This window comes from Anneissia japonica, unplaced genomic scaffold, assembly GCF_011630105.1.
Source record: "Anneissia japonica isolate Jap-2015-1 unplaced genomic scaffold, ASM1163010v1 scaffold1792_len1028045_cov167, whole genome shotgun sequence".
NCBI lineage: Eukaryota > Metazoa > Echinodermata > Crinoidea > Comatulida > Comatulidae > Anneissia > Anneissia japonica.
In genome coordinates this window covers 431505-443857 of record NW_022742319.1, presented here as the reverse complement: position 1 = coordinate 443857, position 12353 = coordinate 431505, and the positions used below count along the sequence as shown (strand labels likewise).

Below are 12353 nucleotides of genomic sequence, written 5' to 3'. Positions count from 1 at the left end.
CCCCAACCTCCCTAAGCCGAAAAACTGGCCTACACCCCTATCCATGCTGTTACCACTGCAATTTAACTATAACATTTTTTGTATGTATTTTCTATGTTTGTTAAACTTCGTTCGCTATTTTCATTAAACTTCTATCTGTATTTTTGACAATAAATTAAAATTCAATCAATTAAAATTCTATTAAACATGTCTCTTACCAGTACATTGACACAATTATTTTATATATTCCGTATTGGTTTTTTTTATTAAAGTGATTATTTAAATATTTTTTAATATTTTAGTTGTCAGGAACACGAGAAGGATCAGCAGCAATTCAAGAGTTAGGTAATGCATTTGACCTAGCGGAGGAATCCAGTCCTGGTATATGTGACAAACTTGTGGAGAGAGTCGTCCACAGAGTCCAACAGTAAGTCGCATTTCTTATAGTTTCATTTTTATTCAAAAGCAAAATTCCACCTGCACAGTAAAATATATAAAAATATAATTCTAAAACCTTGGACTGTGTAAAGTTTTCTGAAGGCTTGCCAACATGTCTCTTTACCTTACCACTACATAGATTACTACAGTGTTATATCACGATACCACGTTTTAACCGGACGCCATTTTCTCCACTGACAAACCATTGATCCCAATTTCTAATGTAATTATTAAGATGTTGTATCTTAGTTTTTCTTTGTAAATTTTAATTGATGATTGAATGTGTGTTCAGTAACTAATATAATGCAAGCTTTTGTGTTTTTAGTACATTTTGATGGTAAATTATTAGGTTTTAAAATTTCTATTCCAGAAAGCCTATTCTAAACCATTAAGATTATGAAGTCCGTATAATTTCAGGATCCGCCCTTGATGAAGTACTTTGCTTCAGGACACAAGCATCTTTAAGTGAGGGTTTTGAAACCCCGGCCAGATGGTTGAGAGTTTGAGAGTTGTTTTTTTTTGCAAATATTTAGCCCCGTCATTTTTGGTTTGAATTAATATAGGCGATGTTAGTGTGTTTTCCGTGGGATTTGAGCTGGCTTATGAGAAGTCGTTTCTTTTACAACATCATAACTTTGCCTACACTAATCCGATCGCTTAGGTTGAAATGGCAACAGAAAGCAAATTTTCTTGTGATCAGTTACATAAAAATTAATCTGATTGAATAAAAGTCATTTTTTAATTCAATCAAAGGCTTTCAAGAAGAAAAACTGCCCCGGGCTCACAGCCAGCCCTGGGAATTGGCGTGTTCCATTTTCCCAAACTGAAGAAAATATGGTACCTGTGCTGTATCAACAACTTGTTAAAATCCATTAAGTGAATATGCTTAATATTGGACATATCTTATTTCTACAGTGTTGTGCATAAATTTGGAATGTATCTTAAATTAAATATTGTTTCACTAATGATTCATGGTTTAGAAACATACATTTTATATACATATACCCTTTTCATATAATAAAATTGCCCAAACTGTGCTGTGCAGCGCGCTTAATCTGTTCATTTGTGTCTTTTTTACATGTACGCAATACTAAAAATGTTCTGTTAAATGGTCAAAACAGCCCAAACAAATTAATATGTTACTTTTGCAAACTAAAGAGGGGCTTCTTTTTGAGATTAAGCTCATTGGCCTCCCATGTTTTTACGTATTTCTTAAGAATTTATATTAATAGCAAATTTTAATGTAATTCATAAATTGAATCGATTGAGCCAGAATTATTGTTATACCGCCCTCTATTAAATTATGATGATGTGTCAATTAAAAGCAATAATGTAAATTTCATCTCATGTTGCTTTTGTCTTTCAGAAGTGGTGCAAGCAAATCAGCCAAGGTGAAATAACCAATAGTTTGTGACCACAAGACCAGCCCAGAATAGACCTAGTGTGAACCAGCCTCCTGCAGTTAAGCCAAGGCTCAGAGTATACTTAGTGTGAACGCCCTTCATAAGATAGCAGCAATAAATGGTTTAAACATTAGAAGAAATGTTGTCATGGAAAAAGTGTTTTAACATAATAAATGCAGACTCTTAACTGATATATCCAAGATAAACGGCTCAGTTTTAGTGATTATTTGATTTACTAAATGTGGATTGGTTTTGAGCTGTGATGCAGACTAACAAATGGTATTTCTTCAGTCGCTTTTGAATGTAAATACAATGTTGTTTCATTGGGAGCACTCTAAAGTTATTTTCTATACATTGCTGAACCCCAACATATCCTCCTACGTGCAGTGAGCGATATGTTGGTTGCTGCCTCTACGGTACTGTGTACACATGCCCGGTTGCTATGGCAATGATACTTAGGTACTTATAGCTATCATAATCTGAATCGGTATCATTCCAGAAAAAAAGATGTAGGATTTATACTATAGTAATAAAAAGTATAGTAGAGTTTAAATTTATTCCAATTGTGTTAGTAGAAATATTGATTGTAACTATGATGTTGAAATAATCCCTTTGAAAAAAAAACAACCAAATTGTATGAACATCCATGAAAATATTAATAGATGGTTCCTCTACATTGGGAGGAGGAAAGAAGGGGATTTACTGCAATTGATGAGGATCTAAATTGACCTTTAACCCACCTTAGATGATAGTAGATGTACAGACCCACCCAACGTTTAAAGTTTGTTTTAAACACATGGTATCATTGTATTATGCTTCATTTTAAGTCTTTATTTGTTAAGTAATTCTTTTCAATAGCAACCACTGAGATATATCTTGATCTGTTTTAAATCTTGTTCAAAATCTATGGGTGTGTTTCTACTGGTAAAAAATCGATTCTCGGAACAAGTTCTTTCACACACTTAAAAAAGAAAGAATTCTTTTGTGTGCATTGAATAAATTCTTGTCCAGCAGGCTAAGTATTTCTTATGGAACAGTTTTTAGTCCTTATTTTGGTGATCAATCCATTTACCAATGATAGAAACCATTTGAATTATCAGTAGAAACACATTGTAAGTGATATGGGCTTTTACACAGAGTGGTTGCACCTTCTGTTCTTCGGTTATAATGATATTCATTCAGCTCTTACTCATTACCTCAATGAGGTACTGTACACCCCCCTATCCTCAAAAACATAGAAAGGAAAATCTTGTGTGAGTTTATGATAAAAGTTCCAGACACCAGCACAAATGACTTGGTTTAAAAATATCTTTGGCACAAACATTTGAAGTGAATGAATTATAATTAGGTTGTCATTATTTGTATGTTCCTCCAACTGGGGATGGTGATATTAATTTGTAATATGGTCCCAACAGTAAGGTATACCTAAGATAAATTGTTTGACATTTCATCCTTCATATGCCTCTTTCTATCTAGGACTGTTTCAATATATTGTATATACATCTATGAATATAAACAAACAAGCAAGTATGTAAATATTATTTGTATTAAACTTTGGTGATGTTATAGAAGGGAGATGAGTAAGACATTTCTTAGAAATTGGTGCTTAGATGGAAGTGAATTAAAGGTAATGATGTCATGATATAAGCAGTGATGATGTCATAACATTGATGACATCATAAGATGTTAAGGAAATTTAATGCTGTGATGACATACGCTATGATGTCATGATAAGCAGCGATGATATAGATGTTAGGATACATGAAGGTTGTTATCTCATAATTTTATGCTGCGATGTCATTGTGAGCAGTGAAGATGTCATTATAAGCAGAACTCAACTATCATCAAATAAGGAAATGGAAACATTTTCTACCTCTATTTATGATGAGCATGTGAATGTTAATTCAGCTTTTTATTTTGTTGATTCAAAATCCAGTGTATTTTTGTTAAGGAATGATTGTCTCCCGTTCTAAAGATGTAATAAATTAAAATAATGATTTTTGTTTCTACATTTTAATTATTAGTAGCATTGCCCGGAGTGTTGTAGCATTGGTAATGGTGTTTTTTAGTCAGGATATCATGTACAAATATTTAGAAAAAAGAGTTTGGTTATTGAAAATTAATTTATAGAGTCAAACATAATGGTTTCATTGAATGCAAATATTGATTTAGTTTACGAATAATTATAATTCCAGAGATGAAAATATTTAATTAGCAAATAACTAGACCTAATTTGTGTAACTTATTCAGTTTTTATTCTTACAGGCCTTCTAAATGGTATAACTTAGATATTTAGAAAGTATTCTTGTTTAACTGGAAGTCGATACATCTTGATTCTGAAACAAGATGAATTTGAATAAAATTCGCCATTTTACGATTCGGTCAGTAGCTGTGCCCTAAATCTTAAAGTGCACGTATCACTTTGGGATCGAAACTCGAACCATACAAAGTTAACATTGTGTGTGTTTATAATTTTCTCCACCTTTCGATCCCATAATGCACACAGGTGCATGTCTCTATTAACCTTTGTTGGTATGTAATTTGTATTTTTTAGATTGAATTTCCATATAATATGGGAAGTTATTTTACTAAAATGAACCACTGAACTATAGATAGAATACAATCTATGTACGGCTTTAATTAATATATTTTATGATAAATATGGTTATATTGATCATAAATTAAAAAGAAATATGTATCATAACTATGATCACCATGGTTATAACCATATGATAATAATGGTTAATATAACTAGGGTTATTACCAGTTTGACCATGGTTATAACCATATGATTGTAATGGTTAATATCATAACTAGGGTTATTACCAGCTTAACCATGGTTATAACCATATGATTGTAATGGTTAATATCTTAACTAGTTTTATTACCAGTTTAACTATGGGTATAACCATATGATTGTAATGGTTGATATCATAACTAAGTTTATTACCAGTTTAACCATGGTTATAATCATAGATTAAGGCTGTAACCATTGTAAACAGTGGCTATTACATTGATCAGTTCCATGCATATAAAAAACATGATGATTTAAAAATCGGAAGCAGGAATATTATTGTTGATAGAAGAGAAAAAATATTATACATAATTTATAAACATTTCAAACGTTGGAAACTGCATTGAAATTCCCGGTGGAAATCCAGTGGATTTAGGAAATTCTTATTCTTGATTTGTAAAAATTGGTTATTGTATGGAGACATGTAGAGTATGCGTCTTTGTGCCATTATAATTATTAGATAACGCTCTAATATGCACGCTCCAACAGACTTCAAGCAATTGCTGTAAATAATCTTACATTACCATAGAAATAAGTACGAGTATTGGTCGCCAAAGAAGCGTGGATATGTTAATTAGATGCAAATACAGGTGTGTCAATGTCAAATGTATGGTATACCGTACATCATAAGTTGTAGGCATTTGCTTGAATTGCTTAAATTGTTAAATTATGAAATAATTATTGTCTATGGTTGTACCAACTGGACTTTTATACTGTAACTTCCCAAAACTCTGGAGAAAATTGTGTATAAGAAACTGAAGATATCAGTCTGAGACGTGTGACAGTCACACCGTATGTTATGAGTAAGTTGAACTTGCCTAAGTCGAATCCAACATTGCATTGAAAAATTGTTTGACTTTAGATAAAATTAGAAAACACAACAATTTGGCATATAAAATAAGATTGACTTTATCTTTACTGATTGACTTTATAAGATATTATTCGACTTAGGCAAGTTTAACTGTAATGATAATTTACAGTTCACATTTTACAATAATTTGATGATTATTCCGCCGAAGGAGGACACATGCATGAAACATGTTTGATTTTTTATGAGTCTAGCCATGGTAGTTGACATTCCATCCTATCGCCTTGTAGACAACGATAACATGTAAATAAAATGAAGATGAACCATTGATATAACTGGTCCTGTGTTTTGTCTTTCTTTCGCGTGTCATGAGGTCGATGATCTGAGCTGTGTTAAAATGCATAAGCAGTGATGGCTCCGGCTCCAGAAATTTGCCCGTAGGGGATCCAACAAGTCAAACAGTGGTCCAAAACAAGGGGCGGTCTATAGCCCCCGTTGATGGTCGGTCCCAGAATAAAATCCCTGGTGGGGTTCATGAGGAGAGATTAGAATGGCCATAAATTGTCCACAATATTAAGGATTGGCAATTACAATAACTCTGGATTGGATTGGATTTTTTCGGTGTAAACACCAAGGATGGAGCACGAAAGTCTAGAGGAAGACTTAATATCTAGTGGGTCCTTCTGGTAGTGATTGGGTAGTACACCGGGAGACAATGCACTACTCTTTTCCGAAGAGTATACTGCATTCTTTAAAGTGCACATGGGCCATAAATGCACATGGAACCGGATTAAGCTGCTCTCTGCAAATTGATATTTTCAGTCAAACGACCTAGTCTTGTCCAATTGCTCTCTGACTAGCGCGGCTGGCGCTTCCACTGTGTATGGGCCAACTACAAGTGTTTGTTTTGTAGTTTGGCAATTCTGCTTACTTTGAACAACATTATTTTTGTTTATGTTAAAGTACAGTTTTGCCAAATATATAAAGGAATGGAATGAAGGAGTGAATGAATAAATTCAATAATCCTCATGTAAAAGCAAAAAAGATGCACTATTATTATTGACTTAATTCAAATGAATAAATTCATTCACTCCTTCAGTGATTCAATGAGTCTAATCCTCATGTAAAAGCAAAAAAGATGCACTATTATGATTGACTTAATTCAAAATTTTAAATGGATAGTGTAAAAAAAAACAAAAACGTTTGACTACCTAAAAGGTACATTTATATTTAGTCTCATGCTTTCACTGTCTTAACATCTTCAGGGATTTAAAGTACGCTACCTTACTGGTCATGTGACTTCTGTTGAATGACGCCAAATTTTTAAAAAATTATTGAGAAAGCATGAAACAGTTCAAAGTGCTTCAATATTCAGATTTATTTTACTATATTAGTTAACCTATAATATATCTTTCATATTCACAAAAATATTTTTTAAAATATCGTTTCACATGATTGAAATTACTGACTTGATTTATAAGAAACTTTAAATCAATCAAAATAAAAACGGAATTCAGAGTCAATTATGAAGGAATTCGACCTTTTGATTAAGTATTATTCTCAACGAGTTTACCTGTTTTTAACCCCTTTATGATAAAAGGCAATCCTTTGATCTGAAGACAAGATACTGACAAATTTATAGATTTTACAAACGTTTTATGTATTAAAGTTTGTATATTAAATGGAATCCGAATAAAGTTAATACTGTATACGATTGGTTGAGACTTTTCTAGGGCCAGGAGTGACCAACTAGAAGCACAGCCGGATTATTCAGGAATGAACAACCGTAATAAAACCTCGAATTGAAGCCCAATGGGCGTAATCACGAGAGGAAGCCCATCTAGAATTGTAGCCCCCCCCCCCTCTTTAGTTTGCAAAAGTAGCCTCGAAATTAAGCCCATCTCCCAGTTAACTCACTCCGTGATACAGATTGGCCTTACAGCGGCCATATTAATTTATTGTTGTTTTTAGTAGTACAGTAATTGCAAAATTTACAGCATTTATTTTGAAAACAAGCCTCCCTCATTAGTTTGCAAATGTAGCCTCGAAAAGAAGCCCATCTCGAAAAGAAGCCAATCTAAAGTTTCCAAAAAAAAAAAAAAAAAAACTCAGAGCAATGTACTCGAGGTTTTGTACCTAATTTGCCTACAATAACAATCTACCGAACTTAACTACTGTAGTATTATTTTCTGTTCAGATTCTACCGTACCATCCTAAAGATAGCGTGCTTTTTGTTGATACGTTGCCAAGTTGCGGTTCAGCGCTAAACTTATAAGCCAATCAAATATCTGCGTCAAAAAATTATGCGCGTATAAGATCCCGAGGCGTTTCCGTTGTCTAGGAGATTCTAGTGATACTAAACATAAACCATTGTAAACTTTGCAAACATAACTACTGTATTAATTTTATCTCTTAGAATACTATATTTGTTCACGAATTAACTTATTTTTATCTGAAGATATTTTATATTGATTCAATCATGAATGAGCGAGGTATAGTATGTTCTTATATTTTTAGGTTTGAGCCTCTAATTTTTATATAATGGATCATTTGGATTTCGATTACTAAATCACAATAGTGGCGTTCGTTACTCTCCTAGCGCCTAGCTCTGAAAGTTTCGATAATATATTCATAAAAAATTGTAATCTGTATAGCTTAGTGCCGAAACTACTTGTTTAATAGTGAGCTTAATTTTAGTAACATGTATTTATTTTTACATTAATTTATTTACGTACAAGTAAACTTATTTGCATTTTAAACCGATTATTGGACCATTAAAAGCATGGCATGCTTATTATGCCCTTCTTACATACACATACATATTCTTACGTTATTTTAATTTTTTTTTTCATAATTTAATTTTTTTTATTTGAATTAACCGCAAAATTATTATTATTTTTTTAATGATGAATATATTTTGGTTAGAGTATTAGACATGTCTATCAGTCCGGCCATAAAAGTTCAAAAAGAGCTCACAATCTCGTAAATTCTCTCTTTACTCTGTCTAGGCCTTCCTGACTGAGATTAAACGGATAAACACACTTTAACTACCATAAAAATAATTTAATTTGACAATAAAAATCATGAACGGATTTTATTTATCACAGATCAAGCTCCGAACTGGGAAGCCCCTGTTGTCAAAGTTCCAATTTCGGACTCTCTTGCTCAATATGTCGACGAGGACCCACGACCATTTTGGTATTATAGAAATTGTCCGAAAATTGACCAAGCAGAAGGTCGTTGCCGAATGAGATCAACCCGAGTGGTTCGACATCAAGCCTGCAGTGAGATGTGCACCAAGTGTGTCTGGATGACCCAGCGAGATTTTTCAAATGAGTCTGTATTTGACATCCATCGATCATTCTCCGAAAAAGCTAAAAAAGTGGGACTATCAGCCGGATATGATAGAGACGTACTGGATTCGCCTGATGGAAAAGCGACAGCTATAATCGACGTGCACGGTACGAATGGAAATGAGTTGAAGGGAGAAAGCCAAGATTCGGATGATGAAGAAGACGAAGCTTTAGAAGAGAAATTCATATCAGCAAAGTCTTCACAATCTACAACGTCTCTTAGTATAAAATCTGAATTCTACTCATGCGAAAGCCTTCCACAAATCGGTGAGTAGAGCTTATAGCATTTTCTATAAAAATCAACATTTTTATCAATGTTGCCGTAATAGCTACTGTACATTTATTAACTTATAATTTGTTAATTAATTATCTTCCTTACGTTTATAATAATATTCAAAAAAAATATCAAAGCACACATGTTAGACGTCGTTCATCAACATAGAAAGTCTATCCTTAGCATTTTATTTGTCACCGAAACTGATCACTTAGGTATAATTGGCTGATCCTTTACAAATTAAATGGGTTTTTGACTTTCTTCATCAATATCTTTTGACAAAGTACTTTACATAAACAAGACATCATTGCATTATCATCCTGTCAGGTTTTTATTATACAGTACAGAGTTTGAAATAGACGTCGACCTGGCATAACTTGGCCAATTTTTCCTTAAAATTGAAACTTGTTTGTTTTTTCAGATTTGTCAGAGTTACCACGTGGACTATATAATGGCTCTGTTGCTACAGCAGATTCCATTCCACAATTGGAAGTAATTGAAACCGGTATTCTGGTGAATCCTCCAAAAAGAAAGTTCATTTCTTTGTTTCGACTGGATTATTTTTTCGGGGCACAGAAGAAGCGAAGTCAAAGGCGGTCCAGACACTGTAGAAAACTGCGGGACTTCGCAAGCGAGATCCAAACTGTTGCAGAAGACAATGATGACGAAGACATCAGGACGACGCCGAAAAAATCAAAACTTTGTCGACTTCAAAGTTTAAAGAGAATCTTTTGTTGTTTCTAGTTGATACTGAATAACTAGGCCGGCCTAATCTCCACTTGAATGAACCTACTCCGTTATAGCTGTGGAGAAATCAAAATCGAACCTTAAATGACACATTATGCCGCCATTAGGCCTATAAGCTGAATCGCATGCATTCATTAACAGAACTTCCACTCGGCAAAGTGGTCACCGGTGAATGCAATAAGGCTCAGTAGAAAACTTTCACATCAACCATCCCTGACCATCCATTGTATATGAGCCAAAACTGTAACAAGAATGGCAACCAAACTCTTCCAGATGTGTCAGTCTCGACCAGATGCAGATACCAGAAACCACTCGCAACGAGCCAATTCTCATATGACTGTATGACAACCTTCTGTCGGTGTTCTCATACGGCATCGTTGATCCGTTCATGAAGCATCATTATAAAAAAAAAATATTGCTCTACGCAGAATTTGTTTTTGTGGGAATCAATTCTCTCGTCTGATGTGGTTAACTGAAATTAATGTTATTGCACTTTTTTTTTTTTGACAGTTAGGATATCAACAACACAATTTCAAAATTTTTGTATGATCCTCCTTTATGCTAGTGCCCGGCATGCCCACTTTGAAGAACGTTCCGCCAACCCTGTAGAGTGTAATTTAAGTAATCTAGAATAAATCTCGAACTGTAAGTTCTTTTTTTTATTAAACGCCATGAACGTGGAAGTGAAATGAGTTATAAAAGAAAAACATTATGAATCAAACGTTCTCTGCCTACGTATCTGTATTGAGATTGTTTTGTTATTGTTTTGTTTTGTTTTTGTTTTTTTTTTAAATAGAAAAACGTATTTCCCCGGTCCCATCCGGATTTGAACCCACCACCAATATCCTCTATCAAATCTACGAAAGCATAATTATCTTAGATTTTCCATTAGGCCTAGGGCAGGTTTATTTATTTTTCCCCTGAAAATAAGACATATATTGCGATGATTTATGACAATACTTTTGAGAAACACGTATTACGATTTTAACCCAACCTTCTCATACCGTCAGTCTGATTACCGTTTGGTACTCCACTAGTACAACCTTTATTGTATTTTACGTCCGCCAAAAAGGTTACAACAGTATGCATTTTTCATCGTCGGTAGCGTATACTACGGGGGTTTGTGGAGAGAAACGGACCACATCTTCCAAAAAAAAAAACTCAAAAAACTTTAAAAATAAATAAACTGAAAAAAATTCGTGTTTTTGACGAGATAGGCCTATCTGTAATCAGTTTACATCTGTTTCTTTTTTTTTTTCGAGATAGGCCTATCTGTAATCAGTTTACATCTGTTTCTTTTTTTTTTTTTTTTTGTTCTATGTCTTTCATTTCATTTCATTAAAAGTAATACAATGCTGGCATACTTAATTTTTGAATGAATGAATGGACAATGAAATATCACTATTCTACGCCTCTGAAAAGCGGGAATTGGAAAAAAACAAAGAGAGCCATTACAGATCTTGGGTGGAAACATCTATACTAAAAAAAAAAAAACAGAGCCGTAGATAGAGAGAGTTAATGGCCAACTCTGTTTCACGGGATTCTATATACGCGCGTGTGATTGGGTGGATCGCGATCACATGACTTACACCAGCCATGTTGTCACAAAAACATAACATTAAAGGTATACGCGCGCATGCGCCTGAGCTGTTTGGTAACGACATGGCGTCCATGCGCGAAGTTGGCCAAACTCTCTCTATTGTTTAATAGCTCTATGCTCTGTCTACGGCTCTGGAAAAAAACAGAGCCATAGATAGAGAGAGTTTGGCCAACTCGGTTTCAATCACGTGACTTACACCGGCCATGTTGTCACCAAAACAAAACAACGCGATAGGGTAGGAAGTTAGCAGTTATTATAGATGATTAATGCTATATAATGTGAAATACCGTTATGTTGGGTTTGGGTTGCTGCAATCGATCCAACAAAGAAACAAAAATGTATTAATTTCCTTAAATTCCAAAAAGGAGGAGGATTTGGGATTTTATTTTAACTTCGCATGGCGATCGAAAAATGGTACGTAGTAAATTACAAGGCATGTACCGCCGCCCCACTTCGCGGTAATAATATATGGAACGCGGTTACTGCCTTTGGTGGCTCTTTTCCGTTCGGGGCATTTGTTATTCGGCCCTTTTAACATTACGTTCGGTGCTTTTACATTACGTTCGGTGCTTTTTACATCTAGATGTGTATAAGAGACAGACATTACGTTCAGTGCTTTGAACATTACGTTCGGTGCTTTTTACATGACGTTCGGTGCTTTGAACATTACGTTCGGTGCTTTTAACATTACGTTCGGTGCTTTTACATTACGTTCGGTGCTTTAAACATTACGTTCGGTGCTTTTAACATTACGTTCGGTGCTTTTGCCACACTTACGGATCTTTTATCATTTGGTGCTTTTGCCTTTCGGCCCTTTCACCATTACGTACGGTTCTTTTATCATTCGGTGCTTTCATGACCTTTGACATCGGGTCAAGTGCAAAAAAAATCAACGGCTGTGGGAATGAGCCTAGTGGATAATCGCGCGTAACAAAGCATATTCAACATGGGATTATC

The 12353-nt window shown here is 34.3% G+C and overlaps 1 protein-coding gene across 3 annotated transcripts in view; it reads left to right on the top strand.

The window, feature by feature from the left end:
* LOC117119083 (serine/threonine-protein kinase 24-like) overlaps window positions 1–5752 on the top strand; it is a 43444-nt gene extending 37692 nt beyond the window's left edge. For all 3 annotated transcript variants that reach the window (XM_033263892.1, XM_033263890.1, XM_033263891.1), the window contains 2 exons: window positions 282–406; window positions 1784–5752. In XM_033263892.1, the coding sequence (XP_033119783.1) occupies window positions 282–406; window positions 1784–1817 (159 nt within the window). In that variant the 3' untranslated portion in view covers window positions 1818–5752. The remainder of the gene's footprint in view (window positions 1–281; window positions 407–1783) is intronic.
* Window positions 5753–12353: the final 6601 nt, after the last annotated feature.